At 48.5% G+C, this 25,042-nt stretch overlaps 1 protein-coding gene across 2 annotated transcripts in view; it reads right to left on the bottom strand.

The window, feature by feature from the left end:
* Window positions 1-25,042, bottom strand: part of LOC137528920 (cytochrome P450 2H2-like) — a 92,961-nt gene that overhangs the window by 45,034 nt on the left and 22,885 nt on the right. For both annotated transcript variants that reach the window (XM_068250685.1, XM_068250684.1), the window contains exons 3-4: window positions 24,239-24,388; window positions 269-429 (exon numbers count right to left, since the gene is read on the bottom strand). In XM_068250685.1, the coding sequence (XP_068106786.1) occupies window positions 269-429; window positions 24,239-24,388 (311 nt within the window). The remainder of the gene's footprint in view (window positions 1-268; window positions 430-24,238; window positions 24,389-25,042) is intronic.

Genomic DNA, 25,042 nt, shown 5'->3' with positions numbered 1-25,042 from the left:
CCTGAAAAAATGTATTCAATTTTTTAGAACCTCCCAGTTTTATTTTCTGTTTTAAAAAGCTAAAAAAGTAGGTTTAATGCTATTGTCTCATATGATAAGGATTAAGCTTTTCCCATAGTCTCGCAGTTAGCAATCATGTGACCCCCAACAAGACAAATTCAGCAATCATGAGGCCCCCAACAAATCATGAGGCCCCCAACAAATCATGAGGCCTCCGGGTCTTGGTATGTTCAAAGCAAAAAAAGTCAGTTTTAATTAATAATCTTACCTGGCCTGATTTGGAGTTTAGCAGTATGACAAGATCTTGCATGCATGTCAGGATGTCAATGAACTTCTTATCATCATAGTCAAATCTATCACCAAATACAACAGAACAGATGACGTTGGATACAGCCAACCTCAGCAGATTAGATGGGTTAATTGGATGATCTATTATTGAATACAGAAAACAGTCAACATATTCGGTATGGAATACTGGAAAAAAAAATAGTAGCACTGGAGATTGTAATTAATCTATAGTCAGTACTCAGTGTACATAATAGTAAAACAAAAGTTTGCTTTCTTAAAACAGAAAGAATTTGCGATAATTCAGTTTGAAGTGAGCTTGAGATGTCTCCCACAATGCATCACTGCTGAATATATGCAAATTAACCATTGTACCCTTAGAAGCTAAACACACCTCCAGAACCGCTGGAATGCAATGATGTGTCAGCTTGTTAATTTGTACAGAGCCATAATAATCCAACATGCATACAGACTGTTTCAGATTGTTTGATCCTCATCAGTGCATGGCATGGATTAATTTGGCTCTATGCAGTAGGGCTTGTAACACCGAGAGGTACAGACTAACCAGCAAGCTCATGGTGACCCAGAACTCATTGGAGTGTGTAAGGGACTACAATGATCCTAAAAGCCCCCTTACTAAGATGTTAAGAAAAACAAAAGTTTGCTTTCTTAAAACAGAAAGAATTTGCGATAATTCAGGTTGGAGTGAGCTTGAGATGTCTCCCAGTGCATCACTGCTGAATATATGCAAATTAACCATTGTACATAATAGTAAATTAGGAAATCTCTTTGGAGAATTGAGGTCTATGCATAAATATTGAACGCAACTTAAAACACATTGGCCTTTATTCAATTCACTTTTTCACCTAAGTTTTCTCCTAGGTGATATTTTCACAACTTGTAAAATGCCTTTTAAGCCTCCAGCAGGAACGAGAAAACTCAAAATAAATTTGATAGTACTTTTTTACCAACTTTTTAAATACTTTTTCATTTGTAAAATGCTGAAATTTTAGTTTAAAAAGAAAATGAAAATTAACTCCTAGGAGATAATTCAGGTGAAAAAGTTGATTGCATATGGGCCATTGGGTCATATGCAATTCACTTTTCCTCCTGAGTTTTTTCCTAAGAGATAATTTTTCATCTTCAATTTAACATATCTTTTTAGCACTTTGCAATTGAAAAAGTACCAAAAAGTAGGTGAAACAATAATGTAAAAAATATTTTGAATATTTTTTTGCTTACTGGCAGTTTAAAAGTAGTGTTGGGCGAACAGTGTTCGCCACTGTTCGGGTTCTGCAGAACATCACCCTGTTCGGGTGATGTTCGAGTTCGGCCGAACACCTGATGGTGTTCGGCCAAACCGTTCGGCCACATGGCCGAACTAAGAGCGCATGGCCGAACGTTCCCCGAACGTTCGGCTAGCGCTGTGATTGGCCGAACGGGTCACGTGGTTCGGACCCGAACGCGCTCTGATTGGCCGAACTGTCACGTGGTTCGGGTAAATAAATACCCGAACCACGTCATATTTCCGCCATTTGTCTGTGGGTTTAGCTTTGGGTAGGCAGGCAGGGTAGTTCGCGCTCCAGCCACGCTAGCCAGGGTCCCCCCAGTCATTGTGTCGCTGCTGGGAATAGTAGTACACCGCTCGCTCAGCATTCTGTTTACTGCCACTCTGTGTACCTCGCTCAGCCACACTATATAGCATTCTGTTTACTGTTCTGTGTCTGCTGGGAATAGTAGTACACCGCTCGCTCAGCCACACTATATAGCATTCTGTTTACTGCCACTCTGTGTACCTCGCTCAGCCACACTATATAGCATTCTGTTTACTGTTCTGTGTCTGCTGGGAATAGTAGTACACCGCTCGCTCAGCCACACTATATAGCATTCTGTTTACTGCCACTCTGTGTACCTCGCTCAGCCACACTATATAGCATTCTGTTTACTGTTCTGTGTCTGCTGGGAATAGTAGTACACCGCTCGCTCAGCCACACTATATAGCATTCTGTTTACTGCCACTCTGTGTACCTCGCTCAGCCACACTATATAGCATTCTGTTTACTGTTCTGTGTCTGCTGGGAATAGTAGTACACCGCTCGCTCAGCCACACTATATAGCATTCTGTTTACTGCCACTCTGTGTACCTCGCTCAGCCACACTGTATAGCATTCTGTTTACTGCCACTCTGTGTCTTCTGGGAATAGTAGTACACCGCTCACCCGCCACTGTATAGCATTGTGCTCTGTGTCGCTGCTGGGAATAGTGGTACACCACTCACCCGCCACTGTATAGCATTGTGCTCTGTGTCGCTGCTGGGAATAGTGGTACACCGCTCACCCGCCACTGTATAGCATTGTGCTCTGTGTCGCTGCTGGGAATAGTGGTACACCGCTCACCCGCCACTGTATAGCATTGTGCTCTGTGTCGCTGCTGGGAATAGTGGTACACCGCTCACCCGCCACTGTATAGCATTGTGCTCTGTGTTGCTGCTGGGAATAGTGGTACTGTATAGCATTTCTGTACTGCCACTGTACTGCTGCCAGTCAGCGTGTACTGTAAGGATAAGTGAAATGAGGAAGAAATCCGGTGAAAGAGGGAGGGGCAAGGGAAGAGGTGTTTCCTCTGACGGTTCACGTACAGGCCACAGGGGAGCACCCAAGAAAACCCACTCAATACCGCCCATGTTGTCCAGGACAACAACCCTCACAAATCCAAAAGAACAGGACCAGATAATTACTTGGATGACCTCTCAAGCGTCCAGCAGTGGGTTAAGCAGCACCAGCACATCACGCACGAGGTCCGAGTCCTCAGCCAGTTACAAGGAGCCAGTGGGCACAAAGCTGACACAACCGGCAGCGACACCACGCACACAACTGCCAGATAACCAGTCCGATGAATTACCTCAGGACACAATGGGGTATTCGCAGGAGCTATTCCCAGCCCAACAAACTTCCACCTTTCAAAGGTCAATGGAGGAACAGCCAGAAATGTTGTGCCTGGATTCACAACCATTAACTGTGGGAAATGCACCGCGCACTGAAATACAAGGCGAGTCCGAGGAGGACTCGGAAACCCAAATCCCAGAGCAAGTTGGGCAGGAGGGGTTGCAATTGCAGGAGGTCGGCCGACAAGATCTGGAAGACGACGTTGGAGTGAGCTGCGCAGAGGTTGTTCTGGGGAGCTCTACTCCACGGCGGCGGCCCCCCACAATGACATATGACGAGTTTCAGGAGATGGAAGAGGAGGGTATGGACAATGTGGACAGAGACCCAGATTTTGTTTGTGAACGAGAACATCGCCGTCGTAGCAGCAGCACAGATGAGTCTGTTGAAGAACCCACTGCTGCACGAGTTCGCCTTGTGCCACAAGGTAAGCGGCGCGCAATTTCAGGCACCACAAGCGTGGAAGTTCAAGTGAGAGGCAAAAGAGGAGCAAACAGAAATCGCCAGCAAGGCAGGTGCTCCAAAGTCTGGGCTTTCTTTGAAGACTGCACTGAGGATGTTACCATGGCGATTTGCAAGGTGTGCAAGACCCGCCTGAGCAGGGGGAAAAGTATTAACAACCTCTCCACCACCAGCATGAGCCGCCACATGCTATCCAAACATCCCACTCTGTGGGCAAACGCGGCAGGACAGGGTACCAGCAACACTGCCTCCCTTGGGTTCACCAGACTCACCACCAGACCCGCCTCAGCAGCAGCAGTAGCCCAGCCATTGCGTGGTTCACAACATTCACAAACATCAGACGACGCTGACACTGTCACTTTCCGGAGTAGTGCTCTTGAGGTCTCCCAGTGTTCATCAAACACAACAACCAACAGCCCTTCTGTGTGCAGCGCTACGGTTCAGTTGTCTGTGTCGGAGATGTTTGAGCGCAAGAGGAAATTGCCAGCAAATGACCCCCGGGCCGTGGCAGTAACAGCCAGCATAGCCAAGCTTCTGGCCTGCGAAATGCTGCCATATCGAGTGGTGGAGACAAACAGCTTCAAGGGCATGATGTCAGTGGCCATCCCACGTTACGTGGTTCCCAGCCGCTACCACTTTGCACGCTCTGCAGTGCCTGAGTTGCATGAGCACGTGGTCAGCAAAATAACCCGAAGCTTGAAGAATGCCGTTGCCTGCAAGGTTCACCTCACCACTGACACCTTGACGAGTGCGTTCGGCCAGGGTCGATACATCTCCCTTACCGCGCACTGGGTGAACCTTGTGGAGCCTGGCAGCGATTCCTCACCTGCTACGGCGCGGGTGTTGCCCACGCCGCAAACAGCTGCACCGCCATCCCTCCCACTGGATAACAACAGCAGCACCTACCTCTCTGACTCCTTCTCCTCCAATGCATCTCAAAGCTGTACCTCATCCGGAAACGCTAACCCAGCAGAAGTAGGATCGTGGAAGCAGTGCAGCACAGCTGTTGGCATGCGTCAGCAAGCGTTGCTGAAGCTGATCTGCCTTGGGGATAAGCAGCACACAGGGGAGGAAATTTGGAAGGGAATAAAGGAACAGACGGATTTGTGGCTGGCACCGCTGGACCTGAAACCGGGCATGGTTGTGTGTGATAATGGGAGTAATCTCATTCGCGCTTTAAGGTTGGCTAAGCTGACACACATCTCTTGCCTGGCGCACGTGATGAACCTAGTAGTTCAGCGGTTCCTGAGGACATACCCAGGCGTGGCCGATCTTCTGTTGAAGGTGCGTCGAGTGGCCAAACATTGTAGAAATTCCAGTACTGCTTCGGGGGCACTCGCCAAGATGCAGGAGCGCTTCAATCTCCCCCACCATCGCTTGCTGTGTGATGTCCCTACGCGCTGGAATTCTACGCTGCACATGCTAGCCCGCTTTTGTGAGCAGAAGAGTGCAGTGGTCCAGTACATGACGGCGCAGTACCGAGGCGCATCCGGACAGCTGCCAAGCTTCTGTGGATCTGATTGGGCCAACATGTTGGACCTCTGCCAAGTCCTCCAAAATTTTGAGCAATCCACGTTGCTTGTGAGCAGTGACAACTCTTCAGTCAGCATTACCATACCACTGCTGTGTTTACTGAAGAGGTCAATGTTGAAAATCAAGGAAACAGCTGTCATGATGCAACTGGGGGAATCTGAAGGAGAAAACGATCAGCGTGATGGTACCAACATCAGGCCATCCGCCTCAGGGAACGCTGGCCCCAGCAGCTATGACGAAGAAGAGGAGGAGGAACAGCTGGAGTTGGAGCAGGAATTTCATGCCACCACTGACGAGGGCCAGAGCGGTGCACGTTGGACTTCCACAATTCAGCGCGAATGGTCAGCAGAAGCAGACCAGGAGGAAGGTGACGACTATGATGCATCACAACAACTATCACAACGCTCACAAGAGGATGATGAGGATTCTGGTAGGACTCTGGCACACATGGCTCAATTCATGCTAGACTGCATTGAACGTGACCCACGCATTGTGCGCATTCTGGACAGCACCAATTACTGGGTTTATACCCTTCTGGATCCACGGTACAAACACAATGTTCCAAAACTGCTTGAAGAAAGAGTCAGACAGGTCAAAATGGAAGAATACCAGCAGGCCCTTGTGGAGACTTTAGAGAGGAGATTGACATCCTCCCCCTCCTCTAGCCAGTTGTACGCCGACAGACTGACTTCCGCAAACCCAGGACGACCAGGAGGGCAGCAATCAACGCAAGCCGCAGCTAGTGCCCAAAAGGGAATGGTATCGGCAGTGTCCTTGGAGTGGGAAAATTTTCTGACACCCATGCAGCAGCAGCCCACTGAACAGCAAGCGTGCAGATCCACCTCCAACACCGATCGCGTAGAGAAGATGGTCAAGGACTACATGTCAGATGACGTAGCTGTGTCGAACAATCCATCTGCACCCTTCAACTATTGGGTATCGAAGCTAGACACCTGGCACGAACTGGCAATGTACGCAATAGAGGTGCTGGCTTGCCCGGCAGCCAGCGTTATGTCGGAACGCTGTTTCAGTGCTGCCGGAGGCATCGTCACAGATCGGCGTATCCGCCTCTCCACAGAAAATGCAGACCGTCTGACTCAAATTAAAATGAATCAATCCTGGATTGGAAATGACTACGCAACACTCCAAGACCCCCAACCAAGTAACATGACCAATGAACATCTGGGATGGTGTAGCGTTTCCGGTCCCTGTTTATTGAACCTCTCATCTGTATTACATTTCTGACTGCATGGCGGCAAAAAGCATTGCTGCTATATCCGCACGCTTTTTGTCCTCATGCAAGGCCTGGGTTGTTGTGTCTCAAAAAGCATGGCCTTCTCCTCCTGCGCCTCCTCCTGTTCCATCACGTCTGCTGCTGCTGGGTTAGCGTTGCCGCGTGGTCCCTGTTTATTGAACCACTTATCTTTATTACATTTATGCAGGCCCGGCCCTAGACTTTTTGCCGCCTGAGGCGATCTTCAAAAAAATCGCCGCCCCCCCCCCCCCCCCAAGCCGTGTGTGTGGGGGGCCGCCCGAGCTGGAGGGGATAGCGGGCAGGAAGGGGGTATTGGGCCTAGCGGCGGGGAGGGGGGTCGGACCCCCCCCTCCCTCGCCTGGGTCCCCCGTCCTCCGCTCCCCTCCAGCTTTAAAAGTGACGTCGCTGGCTGCAGCAGGCTACATTGTAAGAGGCAACGGGCGGGGATCACTCACCTCTTCCTCGTTCCAGCCCGAGCCTGCGCTCCACTGACGTCACTTCCTGCTACGCCGCAGGAAGTGACGTCAGTGGAGCGCAGGCTCGGGCTGGAACGAGGAAGAGGTGAGTGATCCCCGCCCGTTGCCTCTTACAATGTAGCCTGCTGCAGCCAGCGACGTCACTTTTAAAGCTGGAGGGGAGCGGAGGACGGGGGACCCAGGCGAGGGAGGGGGGGGTCTGACCCCCCTCCCCGCCACTAGGCCCAATACCCCCTTCCTGCCCGCTATCCCCTCCAGCTCGGGCGGCCCCCCACACACACGGACGGGCGGGTGCCGCCCCCCCAGAAGTGCCGCCTGAGGCAAAAGTTTCACCCCGCCTCATGGGCGGGCCGGCCCTGCATTTATGACTGCATGGCGGTACAAAGCATGCTATCCGCACGCTTTTTGTCCTCATGCAAGGCCTGGGTTGTTGTGTCTCAAAAAGCATGGCCTTCTCCTCCTGCGCCTGCTCCTGTTCCATCACGTGTGCTGCTGCTGCTGCTGCTGCTGGGTTAGCGTTGCCGGTCCCTGTTTATGGAACCTCTTATCTTTATTACATTTATGACTGCATGGCGGTACAAAGCATGCTATCCGCACGCTTCTTGTCCTCATGCAAGGCCTGGGTTGTTGTGTCTCACAAAGCGTGGCCTTCTCCTCCTGCGCCTCCTCCTGTTCCATCACGTCTGCTGCTGCTGGGTTAGCGTTGCCGCGTGGTCCCTGTTTATTGAACCACTTATCTTTATTACATTTATGACTGCATGGCGGTACAAAGCATGCTATCCGCACGCTTCTTGTCCTCATGCAAGGCCTGGGTTGTTGTGTCTCACAAAGCGTGGCCTTCTCCTCCTGCGCCTCCTCCTGTTCCATCACGTCTGCTGCTGCTGGGTTAGCGTTGCCGCGTGGTCCCTGTTTATTGAACCACTTATCTTTATTACATTTATGACTGCATGGCGGTACAAAGCATGCTATCCGCACGCTTCTTGTCCTCATGCAAGGCCTGGGTTGTTGTGTCTCAAAGCGTGGCCTTCTTCTCCTGCGCCTCCTCCTGTTCCATCACGTGTGCTGCTGCTGGTGCTGGGTTAGCGTTACCGGTCCCTTTTCGTGGAACCTCTTCTCTGTATTACATTTATGACTGCATGGCGAAAAAAAGCATGTTACCTGTGCAAAGAAACATGACATTTTCCACATTTAAAAGACAGTTTTTCCTTTGAAACTTTACAATCAATTTTCTCAAAAACTATAAGCTCTTTTTCAAATATTTTTTTTTCCTCTTGTACCCACTCCCAAGGTGCACATACCCTGCTAATTTGGGGTATGTAGCATGTAAGGAAGCTTTACAAAGCACGAAAGTTCGGGTCCCCATTGACTTCCATTATGTTTGGAGTTCGGCGCGAACACCCGAACATCGCGGCGATGTTCGGCGAACGTTCGCGAACCCGAACATCTAGGTGTTCGCCCAACACTATTTAAAAGGCATTTCATTTACAAATTGTGAAAATATCACCTAGGAGAAAACTCAGGTGAAAAAGTGAATTGCATATGGGCCATTATTGGGCATGATTCACAAAACTTTTTCATCTGCTTTACTCTGTTTTCAACTCATCTATAGTACTGTGTTAGTCATCAGTAGAGATGGCTCGAACCTTAGATTTTAGATCCGCGGACCACGGACGTGAACTTCTGCAAAAGTCCACGGACCGGCAAACTTGGGCAAATAGACTTCAATGGGCAGGCAAACTTTCCAAACTACAAACACTAATTCTGGCCACAAAAGTGATGGAACAGATGTTTCAAGGGGTCTAACACATGACGGAGTGGGATACACGCCAAAAGTCCCTGGGAAAATTACGGATTTGATGCAGAGCAGGGTTATAATCCCTTAAGGGCAGAAATCACATTGCATTCCTAAATTGGAGGCATAAAGTGCTTTAAAATATCTTGCGTGTGTATACATGGATCAGATATTGTAAGCAGCATACTGCTTCACACTGACAGACCAAACTCACTGTTTAACGCACTGCTGCAAACAGCTGTTTGTGTAGTGATGACCGTGCTGGTGCGCACATTGGCGAGAGTGCAGGCAATATGGTGGATCACAAAGGGGAAATGACACATGTACATGCCTTTTGTGTTGTTGTTGCAGCCGCAGTGCAGCCAGAAAAATTAGGCATGTACACACACCAGAAAAATTATTATTCTTTTTGTTATCAGCCACTGCTAGCAGCGGCCTTAAAAATTCAGGAATGCACCTGGAGTCCTGGACCCTATTGGTGGTGGAGGAGAAGGCAGTCAAGCGTCCTGCAAGCAGAGATATTGTGTGGGGACAATGTCATTTACAAAAAATAATAAATTAAGTTAGTGCGTTATGTTCAAGTAAATGGACCAGCGTAATGTCATGATCTCACCTGTACCAGAGGCCTAGATGGGATGGGAAGATTATAGAACTTTATGATGGTAGCAAGCAGACTGGCTCACTGTACTACCTATTATTTTCTTTTGTTTTTCTTAAAGCATGTTTTTTTATCAAAAATATTATTTCTAACGTTATTAAATTTGTGTGCTGCTTTTATTAATGTGTGCATACTATGGGTGTTTGTGTTTTGCAATCAGGTGCCTTCTTCCCATGACATTTCTTTTGGCAGAGGTTGCAGATGGCATTGCTGGTATCAGAGGCACACAAACAAAAAAAATGCCACACTGTTGAGCTTTGGAATGTTGGCATTCGGGTGGTGGCAAAAGCAGGCCTTGAAGGGCGTGTTGGCTGGATGACCCCAAGTGTATTGTCAGAAATCTAGCAGTTTTATTTATGCAGGAAAAGCTGTCATATGTGTATGTTTTAAATTTTAATGTTCTATGCAAAATTTCATTGTAAACTGTAAAGTTAGAGTACTTTTTTAAAATATTGCTCTGTGACATCTCAGCATATTCCAAGCAGTGAAACTCATAATTGGATTATTCTAGTTACAAAAAGCCATAACATTATCGTTTATGTTAGTGCGTTTGTCTGTGGCCTTGACAAAAAGATGCTTCTGTGTAAAGACTGGGAACAAGTTAAATCTCACATTACTGCAGTAATTATATATGTACATTTTCTTAATTATTACACACAGATATTATTAATCTAAATATTAATCATCAATACAGTCCTTCTAAAAAAAGAAATAGTTATTGTTAAACCATATATAATATAATGTAATACTTTGAAATACATATGAGGTGCTCTGCTTGCTATAACTGAATTGCTGTTGTTTATCCCCTGCTTATTGCCTGAAGAAGTGGGCTGTGCCCGCGAAACGCGTTGCATCTTTGGGGTATTTTCAATAAATGTGTATATCTATATATTTACAGTCCTTGGTGTCTGCTTTAACGGAGGCGAGTCCACCACTTCCTCCCAGCAATTTTTAAAAAGTTTTATGTACTTTTTATCCTTCTGGCGCCTCTGTTCACCTACCAGTATATCCCTATAAAAGTAGGAGCTGAAAGCTCATAGTTTGCAGAAGCCCAACAATCTCCTGAGAAGACACACGAGGCAGAAGCTACCTTCCCACACGTGGTTCTAGATGCTGAAAAAACCATGTGTGACTAAATGAGCTGATCTCTATCACATTTTAATGCTATCTAGTATTACCTCATCCCTGAGGGCTAAAACTAAAAACTAAACTAAAGTCATGGAGAGCCATGGAGGTGTCATGGAGATTAATTCTGAAGAACATTAGTGGTATAGCAGCTAGAACGTGATACACTATGAGGTTACTACCCTGTGCTCCTGGTACTGTATTTACTGGGCTGTAATATACAGTTCTCTTGTTGCTTCTATTGATCTTATTTTCTGGGCAAAAGTTAACTGGAGTGCGCTGCCAGCACCTTCTCCAGCAGATCATATATAGTCTGATTTCTCTGCAATGACCTGCTAGTCTTAGGTGGTATAGACCTGCTATTCTATACACAATATAGCTCATCACTTTTGAGATATTGAGATACATAAGCCCATGTGGGTGTGAAGGAAGCTACTTAGATTTCCCTGGGCTGCTAGAAGATTTAAAGAAACTCTGAAGTCTAATTTTTTACCATTTTTTAATGTAATCATGTTTAGCATTATAGCCTCAGTCGAATCGCCGCAATCCCACCACAAAACAAGTGTTTTTTCATATACAAAACAACTTGCAAAGTTCCATGACTTTACAGGTCGCAGATTGTGCTGCCCTGGAGAGGCAGAGCTTTGAGCTGTAGCTCTGCCTCTCCTTAATTAATCTCCACCTCCTCCACCTCCTCCCCACCCCTCTTGGTAAAAGGAATACTGAAAGGGGCGGGAGGAGGCGGCAATCGGCAGAAATTGACTGCGGAGGAGGCAGAGCTATAGCTCAAAGCTCTGCCTCTTCAAGCAAGTAAAGCCCTGCGAGCCCTGGAGCTTTGCAGGGCTTTTTCTCTATGAATAAACCCTTGTTTTGCAGTGGGATTGTGGCGATTCAACTTAGGCCAGTGGTATAGCATTAGGGGGTGCAGAGGTAGCCACCGCATCGGGGCCCTTGGGCCATATGGGCCCTCCCTCAAGCACAATATTAGCTCTCTCTTGGTCCTGTGCTCATAATAATCACTTCTATAGATGCATTAAATAGTAGTAATCATTAACAAACTGTTTCCCATCCCCTTCTTGCACCTCTGACACTGGAAATCTTTGGCAGGTTTTGGTGAGCCGTATCAATTGTTATGTATAGAGTGCTTGGGGGGCCCCATGTAAAACCTGCACCGGGGCCCATAGCTCCTTACCTACGCCACTGACTTAGGCTATAATGCTAAACATGATTACGTAAAAAAAAATTGGTAACAAATGAGACTTCAGAGTCACTACTTAAAGAAATAAGGCCAGAGCGTTCACTAGAAGAGTTGATACTGCTATTGATACTTGAAGACTTTCATCACATAATAAGAAGACTGGACTCTTTGGAGGAATCCTTGATTCTTGGAAAAAATGAAGGCAAAATAAGAAGAGAATGGCAGAATGGCTAAGATGGATAGACAGTATTTGCCAATGCAATGAACATGCCAATGCAACAGCTGAAAGAATGGAGTAATTAACAAACACATCTGGTGTGCAAAAGTACATTTGGTCACAAAGAGTCAGAGCTGACTAAACAAGTGAGGAGAAGAAGGAGGAATATAGTTCTACCATATATTGACTATAGCTGCATATATTGGGCTTGATTCACTAAGCTGCGCTGCTGCAGTGCAGCTTAATGAGTACAGAGAGTGTTGCAGGCATAACGTGGGCGGTGAAATTTCGCTGTGCTTAAATATTGTAAAAGGCACTTTGTTGCACTTAACGAGTGCTCCACTGAACCCGCCTGGAGCCTGGCGGGTCCAGTATCTTCAAAGTATGCGATTACTGCACTTTTAAGGCCCTGTAGACTGCCTCTCAAGTGACAGGCAGCCTACAGGGCCAACTTAAAGTGCAGGAATATCGTCCTTTGAAACTACTGTAGCCTACTGAACCTGCCGGGTTCCGTGCGGGTTCAGTGGAGTTCTCGTTAAGACTAAACGTTCTTTAGAATATCTAAGCACAGTGTAATTTTACTGCACACTCTATGCCTTCATAGCTAGAGATGTCGCGAACCTCCGATTTTCGGTTCGCGAACCGGGTTCGCGAACTTCCGCGGAAGGTTCGGTTCGTGGAAAAGTTTGCGAACCGCAATAGACTTCAATGGGGAGGCGAACTTTGAAAAATAGAAAAAATTATGCTGGCCACAAAAGTGATGGAAAAGATGTTTCAAGGGGTCTAACACCTGGAGGGGGGCATGGCGGAGTGGGATACATGCCAAAAGTCCCGGGGAAAAATCTGGATGTGACGCAAAGCAGCGTTTTAAGGGCAGAAATCACATTGAATGCTAAATTGCAGGCCTAACGTGCTTTCAAACATCTTGCATGTGTATACATCAATCAGGGAGTGTAATTAGAGTACTGCTTCACACTGACACACCAAACTTAGTGTTGGGCGAACATCTAGATGTTCGGGTTCGGGCCGAACAGGCCGAACATGGCCGCGATGTTCGGGTGTTCGACCCGAACTCCGAACATAATGGAAGTCAATGGGGACCCGAACTTTCATGCTTTGTAAAGCCTCCTTACATGCTACATACCCCAAATTTACAGGGTATGTGCACCTTGGGAGTGGGTACAAGAGGAAAAAAAAATTTAGCAAAAAGAGCTTATAGTTTTGAGAAAATCGATTTTAAAGTTTCAAAGGGAAAACTGTCTTTTAAATGCGGGAAATGTCTGTTTTCTTTGCACAGGTAACATGCTTTTTGTCGGCATGCAGTCATAAATGTAATACATATAAGAGGTTCCAGGAAAAGGGACCGGTAACGCTAACCCAGCAGCAGCACACGTGATGGAACAAGAGGAGGGTGGCGCAGGAGGAGAAGGCCACGCTTTGAGACACAACAACCCAGGCCTTGCATGAGGACAAGAAGCGTGCGGATAGCAATTTGCATTTTGTCGCCATGCAGTCATAAATGTAATACAGATGAGAGGTTCAATAAACAGGGACCGGAAACGCTAACCCATCACAGATGTTCATTGTTCATGTTACTTGGTTGGGGTCCGGGAGTGTTGCGTAGTCGTTTCCAATCCAGGATTGATTCATTTTAATTTGAGTCAGACGGTCTGCATTTTCTGTGGAGAGGCGGATACGCCGCCGATCTGTGACGATGCCTCCGGCAGCACTGAAACAGCGTTCCGACATAACGCTGGCTGCCGGGCAAGCCAGCACCTCTATTGCGTACATTGCCAGTTTGTGCCAGGTGTCTAGCTTCGATACCCAATAGTTGAAGGGTGCAGATGGATTGTTCAACACAGCTACGCCATCTGACATGTAGTCCTTGACCATCTTCTCCAGGCGATCGGTGTTGGAGGTGGATCTGCACGCTTGCTGTTCTGTGTGCTGCTGCATGGGTGTCAGAAAATTTTCCCACTCCAAGGACACTGCCGATACCATTCCCTTTTGGGCACTAGCTGCGGCTTGTGTTGTTTGCTGCCCTCCTGGTCGTCCTGGGTTTGCGGAAGTCAGTCTGTCGGCGTACAACTGGCTAGAGGAGGGGGAGGATGTCAATCTCCTCTCTAAAGTCTCCACAAGGGCCTGCTGGTATTCTTCCATTTTGACCTGTCTGGCTCTTTCTTCAAGCAGTTTTGGAACATTGTGTTTGTACCGTGGATCCAGAAGGGTATAAACCCAGTAATTGGTGTTGTCCAGAATGCGCACAATGCGTGGGTCGCGTTCAATGCAGTCCTAGGCCGAAGAGGTCATAGCCTAGGGTCACAAAACCTGTTTAATGGGCAATTTCAATGGTGGCGAGTCTGACGTACATAAATCGCAGCAATGGCCGTTAGCAACGTCTGAATCTCACGAAATGTCTCATGCAGGTAGAAGACATATTGTTAGACTTGGGCTCCAAAGATGGGTTCCCTACATCTCTGCAAACCAGAGTTACAGGGCTCCAAATTTGGTAAAATCCCCCATAGGCTTTCATTGGGCCTCCTATTTACAGTTCCAAAATCTCACATCTTTTCAAAGGGCAATTACTCAGCAGTGGCAAATTTTCTAGCATTGTAGGGACCCTTAGGGGGAACATGACTGGTGAGTTTCGGGCCCCTAGGCCAAAGAGGTCATAGCCTAGGGTCACAAAAACCTGTTTATTGGGGCTATTTCAATGGTAGTGATGGTGACGTACATAAATCGCAGCAATGGCCGTTAGCAAAGTCTGAATCTCACGAAATGTCTCATGCAGGTAGAAGACATATTGTTAGACTTGGATTCCAAAGATGGGGTCCCTACATCTCTGCAAACCAGAGTTACAGGGGTCCAAAATTGGTAAAATCCCCCATAGGATTTCATTGGCTCCCTATTTCACTTTCCAAAATCTCACATCTTTTCAAAGGGCAATGGCTCAGCAGTACCAAATTTTCTAGCATTGTAGGGACCCTTAGGGGGAACATGACTGGTGAGTTTCGGGCCCCTAGGCCGAAGAGGTCATAGCCTAGGGTCACAAAAACCTGTTTATTGGGGCTATTTCAATGGTAGTGATGGTGACGTACATAAATCGCAGCAATGGCCGTTAGCAAAGTCTGAATCTCACGAAATGTCTCATGCAGGTAGAAGACATATTGTTAGACTTGGATTCCAAAGATGGGGTCCCTACATCTCTGCAAACCAGAGTTACAGGGGTCCAAAATTGGTAAAATCCCCCATAGGATTTCATTGGCTCCCTATTTCACTTTCCAAAATCTCACATCTTTTCAAAGGGCAATGGCTCAGCAGTACCAAATTTTCTAGCATTGTAGGGACCCTTAGGGGGAACATGACTGGTGAGTTTCGGGCCCCTAGGCCGAAGAGGTCATAGCCTAGGGTCACAAAAACCTGTTTATTTGGGCTATTTCAATGGTAGTGATGGTGGCGTACATAAATCTCAGCCATGGCCGTTAGCAACGTCTGAATCTCACGAAATGTCTCATGCAGGTAGAAGACATATTGTTAGACTTAGATTCCAAAGATGGGGTCCCTACATCTCTGCAAACCAGAGTTACAGGGGTCCAAAATTGGTAAAATCCCCCATAGGCTTTCATTGGGCCTCCTATTTACCGTTCCAAAATCTCACACCATTTCAAAGGGCAATGGCTCAGCAGTGGCAAAACTCACCAGTCATGATCCCCCTAAGGGTCCCTACAATGCTAGAAAATTTGGTACTGCTGAGCCATTGCCCTTTGAAAAGATGTGAGATTTTGGAAAGTGAAATAGGGAGCTAATGAAATCCTATGGGGGATTTTACCAATTTTGGACCCCTGTAACTCTGGTTTGCAGAGATGTAGGGACCCCATCTTTGGAATCCAAGTCTAACAATATGTCTTCTACCTGCATGAGACATTTCGTGAGATTCAGACTTTGCTAACGGCCATTGCTGCGATTTATGTACGTCACCATCACTACCATTGAAATAGCCCCAATAAACAGGTTTTTGTGACCCTAGGCTATGACCTCTTCGGCCTAGGGGCCCGAAACTCACCAGTCATGTTCCCCCTAAGGGTCCCTACAATGCTAGAAAATTTGGTACTGCTGAGCCATTGCCCTTTGAAAAGATGTGAGATTTTGGAAAGTGAAATAGGGAGCCAATGAAATCCTATGGGGGATTTTACCAATTTTGGACCCCTGTAACTCTGGTTTGCAGAGATGTAGGGACCCCATCTTTGGAATCCAAGTCCAACAATATGTCTTCTACCTGCATGAGACATTTCGTGAGATTCAGACTTTGCTAACGGCCATTGCTGCGATTTATGTACGTCACCATCACTACCATTGAAATAGCCCCAATAAACAGGTTTTTGTGACCCTAGGCTATGACCTCTTTGGCCTAGGGGCCCGAAACTCACCAGTCATGTTCCCCCTAAGGGTCCCTACAATGCTAGAAAATTTGCCACTGCTGAGTAATTGCCCTTTGAAAAGATGTGAGATTTTGGAACTGTAAATAGGAGGCCCAATGAAAGCCTATGGGGGATTTTACCAAATTTGGAGCCCTGTAACTCTGGTTTGCAGAGATGTAGGGAACCCATATTTGGAGCCCAAGTCTAACAATATGTCTTCTACCTGCATGAGACATTTCGTGAGATTCAGACGTTGCTAACGGCCATTGCTGCGATTTATGTACGTCAGACTCGCCACCATTGAAATTGCCCATTAAACAGGTTTTGTGACCCTAGGCTATGACCTCTTCGGCCTAGGACTGTATTGAACGCGACCCACGCATTGTGCGCATTCTGGACAACACCAATTACTGGGTTTATACCCTTCTGGATCCACGGTACAAACACAATGTTCCAAAACTGCTTGAAGAAAGAGCCAGACAGGTCAAAATGGAAGAATACCAGCAGGCCCTTGTGGAGACTTTAGAGAGGAGATTGACATCCTCCCCCTCCTCTAGCCAGTTGTACGCCGACAGACTGACTTCCGCAAACCCAGGACGACCAGGAGGGCAGCAAACAACACAAGCCGCAGCTAGTGCCCAAAAGGGAATGGTATCGGCAGTGTCCTTGGAGTGGGAAAATTTTCTGACACCCATGCAGCAGCACACAGAACAGCAAGCGTGCAGATCCACCTCCAACACCGATCGCCTGGAGAAGATGGTCAAGGACTACATGTCAGATGGCGTAGCTGTGTTGAACAATCCATCTGCACCCTTCAACTATTGGGTATCGAAGCTAGACACCTGGCACAAATTGGCAATGTACGCAATAGAGGTGCTGGCTTGCCCGGCAGCCAGCGTTATGTCGGAACGCTGTTTCAGTGCTGCCGGAGGCATCGTCACAGATCGGCGGCGTATCCGCCTCTCCACAGAAAATGCAGACCGTCTGACTCAAATTAAAATGAATCAATCCTGGATTGGAAACGACTACGCAACACTCCCGGACCCCAACCAAGTAACATGAACAATGAACATCTGTGATGGGTTAGCGTTTCCGGTCCCTGTTTATTGAACCTCTCATCTGTATTACATTTATGACTGCATGGCGACAAAATGCAAATTGCTATCCGCACGCTTCTTGTCCTCATGCAAGGCCTGGGTTGTTGTGTCTCAAAGCGTGGCCTTCTCCTCCTGCGCCACCCTCCTCTTGTTCCATCACGTGTGCTGCTGCTGGGTTAGCGTTACCGGTCCCTTTTCCTGGAACCTCTTATATGTATTACATTTATGACTGCATGCCGACAAAAAGCATGTTACCTGTGCAAAGAAAACAGACATTTCCCGCATTTAAAAGACAGTTTTCCCTTTGAAACTTTAAAATCGATTTTCTCAAAAACTATAAGCTCTTTTTGCTAAATTTTTTTTTCCTCTTGTACCCACTCCCAAGGTGCACATACCCTGTATGTAGCATGTAAGGAGGCTTTACAAAGCACGAAAGTTCGGGTCCCCATTGACTTCCATTATGTTCGGAGTTCGGCCATGTTCGGCCCGAACCCGAACATCTAGATGTTCGCCCAACACTACACGTGACCCGTTCGGCCAATCACAGCGCTAGCCGAACGTTCGGGTAACGTTCGGCCATGCGCTCTTAGTTCGGCCATATGGCCGAACAGTTTGGCCGAACACCATCAGGTGTTCGGCCGAACCCGAACATCACCCGAACAGGGTGATGTTCTGCAGAACCCGAACAGTGGCGAACACTGTTCGCCCAACACTAACCAAACTCACTGTGTAACGCACCGCAAACAGCTGTTTGTGTAGTGACGGCCATGCTGGACTACTGCGCAACATGGCGAGATTGCTCTTCCTCACTCAGTGATGTCAGGTAATGTGTGACTTCCTTCTCAACTTTCCATGGCATTGTTAAAAAGCTTACGTTTTGTTTTTAAATTACATTTTCTACTTGCTGTGTACTTGTTCAGTACCGCTACAATGAGAATCCTGTGGAGGCGGGCAAGTCTGCCATTGTGACCCCGGGTAATGGCCGGGGAATGAGGGGTTTGAATCCGGTGTGGAGCCTGAGCAACGGCTACCACTACACATCCAAGGAGGGCAGCGGGCAGGCATGCACGCCCGCCCGCCCCGAGGTAGTGACCAAAAATAACAATACAGGAGGAGGACTTTCGAGGCCCTGCTGTGTATTTGAAATGAATGTACTTTAAATCCTTTAACGAGAACCAGTTATGGCGGGCAAAGATGACACCACATTCCTTTCACGAGAATCATATGGAGGCGGGCAAGTCTGCCATTTGTGACCCCGGGTAATGGCCGGGGAATGAGGGATGGAATCCGGTGTGGAGCCTGAGAAACGGCTACCACTACACATCGAAGGAGGGCAGCAGGCAGGCATGCATGCCCGCCCCGAGGTAGTGACCAAAAATAACAATACAGGAGGCGGACTTTCGAGGCCCTGCTGTGTATTTGAAATGAATTAACTTTTTAATCCTTTAACGGGAATCTGTTATGGAGGGCAAGTCTGCCATTGTCACCGCGGGGAATGAAGGTTGGATTCCGGCCCGAAGTGGGAGCCTGCTGAGACCCATGCTGTAGCTGCCCTGACCGTGCTTTGCAGACCAGGCATCTGTGGTCAGATGGACCCTTGAGCCAGCGGAAGACAAACCAAGTCGAAAGCATTTGCCAAGAATGTTTTACGGAGGGCAAGTTTTTTAGCCCTTTTTTAGGTTGTATTTTTAAATTGTTTGAAAGTTTAGATGGTTGTATTTTTAAATTGTTTAAAAGTGTATCCATTCAAGTGCAAGTTATGCACTGACTGCCAGGTATAATGTGCAGTCACAGATGCAGTGAAAGGTATGCAGTGACTGCAAACAGCCGTTTGTGTAGTGACGGCCGTGCTGGACTGGTGCGCACCATGACGAGAGTGCAGGTGATGGTGGCTTTTCAGCCCATATGCTCGCCCGGCTGATGTAGCTGAATGACAGAACAGTGACTGTCCAGCTGATCAAATTTGGTCTGACCACAATGAAGCAACGACCTTATTATCTTTTGTGTGCCACCCCCACCCGAGACACTCAAATGGCCGGCGGTCATTGATTCATTGTGATGCGCAAGCCCCTTCACCGCGGCAAGGTAATGATCACGAAGGGGGATGGGCACATGTACACGCACCAGTAAAAATTCAGGAATCCGCCTAGAGTCCTGGACCCTGTTGGTAGTGGCGGAGAAGGCAGTCAAGCGGCCTGCAGGCAGAGATGCTGTGTGTGGGGACTGACTTAGTCTTCGGTCGTGCAGTAGCCCTCCGTGATCCATTCCTCATTCATTTTGATAAAGGTCAGGTACTGAACACTGTCGTGACTTAGGCGACTTCTCTTCTCAGTAACTATGCCTCCAGCTGCACTGAAGGTCCTTTCTGACAGGACGCTTGCGGCAGGGCAAGAGAGAAGTTGTATGGCAAATTGGGACAGCTCTGGCCACAGGTCAAGCCTGCGCAACCAGTAGTCCCAGGGTTCATCGTCGCTTTTCGCAGAGTCTACATCCACACTCAAGGCCAGGTAGTCGGCTACCTGCCGGTCCAGGCGTTGGTGGAGGGTGGATCCGGAAGGACTATGGCGAGGAGTTGGACTAAAGAACGTCCGCATGTCCGACATCACCCTGAGATCGCTGGAGCGTCCTGTTCTTGCCTGCATGGACTTGGGAGGAGGAGGGTTAGTGCCAGTGGTACCTTGATTGCGTTGTGCAGCCACATCACCCTTAAATGCATTGTAAAGCATCATCGACAGCTTGTTCTGCAAGTGCTGCATCCTTTCCGCCTTTTGTTGAGTTGCTGAGAGGTCCGCCACTTTGTGCCTGTACCGAGGATCTAGTAGCGTGGCCACCCAGTACAGGTCATTCGTCTTGAGTTTTTTGATATGGGGGTCCCTCAACAGGCTGGACAACATGAAAGAGGACATCTGCACAAAGCTGGATGCAGACGTACTCTCCATCTCCTCTTGCTTTTCCTCAGTGACGGGCCGCAACTCCTCTTCCTCCCCCCAGCCACGAACAATACCACGGGAACGTGGAGCAGCAGAAGCCCCCTGTGATGGCTGCCGTGGTTGTTCTCCTTCCGCCGCCTCTTCCTCCTCCACAGAAACACCTTCCTCATCATCACCATCATCAGAGTCTGACTCCTCTCCTTCCCCACACGACTCCTCTTCTTCCTCCTCCTCCCCCCTCTGTGCTGCCGCCGTTGTTGTGGAAACATCGGGTTCGTGTGTAAATGGCTCCCACGACTCCTGCTGCCCTAACTCTTCTTGTTCACGCTCCTCCACAGCTGTATCCACCACTCTATGCACGGCACGCTCCAGGAAGTAGGCGTAGGGGATCAAGTCGCTGATGGTGCCCTCATCGCGACTCACCAGTTTGGTCACCTCCTCAAAGGGCTCCATGACACTGCATGCATTTCACATCAGTGTCCAGTTGTTGGGCCACAACATCCCCATCCTCCCAGATTGTGTCCTTGTACTGTAATGATACAGGTACTGGGTGACGGCTTTCTCCTGGTCTAGCAGGCGAGAGAACATCAGCAGGGTGGAATTCCAGCGAGTCGGGCTATCGCAAATCAGGCGTCTCACCGGCAAGTTGTTTCTACTCTGAATGTCCGCAAAGCGTGCCATGGCCTTGTAAGAGCGCCTGAAATGCCCACACAACTTCCTGGCCTGCTTCAGGACGTCCTCTAAGCCTGGGTACTTGGACACAAATCTTTGCACGACCAGATTAAGCACATGTGCCATGCAGGGTATGTGTGTCAGCTTTCCCAAATTCAATGCAGCAATGAGATTGCTGCCGTTGTCACACACCACGTTGCCGATCTCAAGCTTGTGCGGGGTCAGCCATTGCTCCACCTGTTTGTTAAGAGCAGCCAGGAGAGCTGCTCCAGTGTGACTCTCCGCTTTTAGGCAAGACATGTCTAACACTGCATGACACCGTCGCACCTGGCATGCAGCATAGGCCCTGGGGTGCTGGGGCTGTGTAGCTGGAGAGGAGATGGCGGCACCAGCCAAGGAGGAGGAGGAGGAGGATGACGACAGCGAAGCGGTGATAGCAGGTGGAGAGGAGGTGGCTGGAGGCCTGCCTGCAAGCCGTGGAGGTGTGACAAGTCGGTCCTCTGCGCAGCCACGTACTCCCTGCTTGCTGCCATCGGTCACCAGGTTGACCCAATGGGCTGTGTATGTAATGTAGTGGCCCTGCCCGTGGTTGGCAGACCAGGCATCCGTGGTCAGGTGGACCCTTGACCCAACGCTGTGTGCCAGAGATGACACCACTTGCCTCTCAACTGCACGGTACAGTTTGGGTATGGCCTTTCGTGAAAAATAATTGCGGCCTGGTATCTTCCACTGCGGTGTACCAATGGCCACAAACTCACGGAAAGCCTCCGACTCCACCAGCTTGTATGGTAATAGCTGGCGAGCTAATAGTTCCGCCACGCCAGCTGTCAGATGCCGGGCAAGAGGGTGACTGGCAGACATTTGCTTCTTCCGCTCAAATACTTCCTTCACGGACAGCTGGGTACTGCTGTGGGCAGAGGAGAAGGAACCGCTCAAGGGAAGAGGCGGTGTGGAGGAGGGTGGCTGTGAAGGTGCAAGGGAGAAAGTGGATGAAGACGATGCACCTGAAGGAGGAAGAGGAGAAGGAGGGTGGCTTGTCTTTTGAGGGGTGCTGCTTTTCCTCAGGTGTTCTTGCCATAGCTGTTTGTGCCTTCTCTCCAGGTGCCTTCGTAAGGCACTTGTCCCTACGTGAGAATTGGCCTTTCCACGGCTCAATTTTTGCTGGCAGAGACAACAGATGGCTTTGCTCTGATCTAAGACACACACGTGAAAAAATTTCCAAACCGCTGAACCCCCTGGGGTGATGGTGCTAGGGTGGCATCAGCAGCTGACGTTGAAGGGCATGTTGGCTGGCTGGCCATAGCTGGTGATATATGGCGCCGGACACTGCCCCCAGCTGTTTCTGAGGACGAGCTCCCTCTGCTTCTATCATGGAGTCGTCTCCTCTTACTCCTCTCTGACTCCTCCTCTGAACTGTCCCCCTGGTCATCTCCTCTACCGGGAACATATGTGGTATCCGTATAATCGTCATCATAATCCTCCTGGCCAGCTGCGCTTTCCTCAGACACCTCCTCAAGTGCACCAACTTCAGGTGGTCCACCATCATCCCCATCCACACACGTTACGTCCATACTATCGCCACCTAACTCAGGCGTATGAGGTGATGTACCTGCGCCTTCTTGTTGTTGTTGCAGTAGTGGCTGGGAATCAGTGATTTCACCACCACCACCAAATAACTCCTGCGAAGTGTCAAATGCAGCGGATGTGGTGCTTGTTGTAGCGCTGGTGGCTGCGGGAGATGAGGTGTTCTGTGTTAAATACTCAATCACCTCCTCACTATTTTGGGAAGTGATGGCACGTGCCTTCTTCTGAGCACTGTATTTTGGGGCAGGTCCGCACGAAATCACAGCAACACCACCTCGCACAGCCACAGACCTGCCGGTGCCTGGTGGCCTTCCTCTGGGTCTGCCTCTACCTCTTCCTCTACCTGGTTTGTCCATTTTGTCCATCTCGGAGGTATGCTAGCTATATGCAGTGAGGTGGGTTCTCACTCAACACAACAGGTAGTTAGATGCAGTGAGCTGGGTTCACTCAACACAACGCTGGGTATATGCAGTGATGAGGTGGGTTAAGTAAACACAACAGGTACTGGGTAGTTAGATGCAGTGAGCTGGGTTCACTGAACAGTAAAGGTACTTAAGATGCAGTGAGGTGGGTTCTCACTCAACACAACAGGTAGTTAGATGCAGTGAGGTGGCCAGGTGGGTTCTCACTCAACACAACAGGTAGTTAGATGCAGTGAGGTGGCCAGGTGGGTTCTCACTCAACACAACAGGTAGTTAGATGCAGTGAGGTGGGTTCACTCAACACAAAGCTAGGTATATGCAGTGATGAGGTGGGTTAAGTAAACACAACAGGTACTGGGTAGTTAGATGCAGTGAGCTGGGTTCACTCAACACAAAGCTAGGTATATGCAGTGATGAGGTGGGTTAAGTAAACACAACAGGTACTGGGGTATATGCAGTACTGGGTAATACAATGTGCAGCTCCCTGTCACACACACAGGTAGTCACTGAATGTGCTGGGCTGCTGGCAGTGGCACACACAATATCAATTAGCAAGGCTGTGCATGCAACAAAAGTGTCAGTTTGACACACAGAAAAAAAAAATGTACAGGTTGAGCTCTGAAAAGAGCTGTTGCTGGGTGCTTTAAAAGCAATAATAATCAGTCAGGAGCAAGCAAAGCAGCCTAGAACCTAACTAATCTGTCCCTAGGAGAAAAAGTCTTCAGCAGCTGTCCCTTTCCTCTCTCTAGCAGGCACACGAGTGGGGCTAATGGCCGCCGGACCCTGCCTTATATAAGCGGGGAGGGAGGGGGGGGGGTCCAGGGCTTAGTGTAGCCTGAATGGCTACAATGTGCCTGCTGACTGTGATGCAGAGGGTCAAAGTTGACCCTCATAGTGCATTATGGGGCGAATCGAACTTCCGCAAAAGTTCGCCTGGTGCAGGCGAACGCGAACCATTCGCTACATCTCTATTCATAGCGTGCGCAGACCATTATAACACTCTCTGCACTCTTTAAGTTGCACTGCTATAGCAGCGCAGCTCAGTGAATCGAGCCATTATTTGTTACTACATTTTTGTGCTATATTTGAGAAATGGGTGTAATGCAAGACATAACGATTATCCAATATCCTTCGTAGCCACGTCTGCCTCATTTAGTTTTATCTACACCTACCTTTTTCCTTCATAAATCTTTCTGCCAAAGAGCGAGCTTCCTCTTGGATTCTTTCCTCCACACTTTTTTTCCCCATCCCGAAATTCCTCAGTGTTGTGAGTGAAAATCGACGCATCACCTTCCATCTTTCTCCATTGCTTGATACAACTCCTAAAAATTCAAATGAATTTAAAGCATTGAGAATATCAAAACACAGGAACAGTTAAAGAATACTGCATCTTCAAAAAGGCAGGTCTAATGGGAGGATTAGCAAATATGAAAACTGATCCAAGGAAGCACAACCAGTCAACTGGCAAAAAATGGATGGATCTCCGGTGATCAGGGGCGTTTTTAGGCATATGCATTACAGGCCATTGCCTGGAGCATTGGTCCAGGGGGCACGATGCCTCTGGATTGAGCCCTGCCCCCTGACTGAAACATTGCCCCTGGACAATGCCCCACCCCACAGATGTTTTTTTTCACCTGCTTTAGCTGCATCACATTAGCACAAGTTGCAGGAAGCTGTCACTTTGTCCCTCTGTGCCCCCTCTCCCCTCACCTGCCCCCACCCTCTATCCCCTTGTGCATCCTTCTTTCCCCCTTTGTGACTCATTCTGTCCCCTTTGTGCCTCCTTCTGTCTCTGTGTGCTCCTTATGTCCCCCTTTGTGCCTCCTTTCATCTTCAGGTGCCCTTTTCAGTCCCCCTGTGGCACCTGTGACTTCTTCTGTGCCCCTTTCTTCCTTCTTCAGTCCCCCATGCCTCCTTCTGTCCTGTGCCTCCTTCTGTCTCCCTTTGTGCTTCCTTCTGTCTCCATGTGTCAACCC

The sequence above is a fragment of the Hyperolius riggenbachi genome, chromosome 8, assembly GCF_040937935.1.
Source record: "Hyperolius riggenbachi isolate aHypRig1 chromosome 8, aHypRig1.pri, whole genome shotgun sequence".
Classification (NCBI taxonomy): domain Eukaryota; kingdom Metazoa; phylum Chordata; class Amphibia; order Anura; family Hyperoliidae; genus Hyperolius; species Hyperolius riggenbachi.
This window is presented reverse-complemented; position numbering and strand designations above follow the sequence as displayed.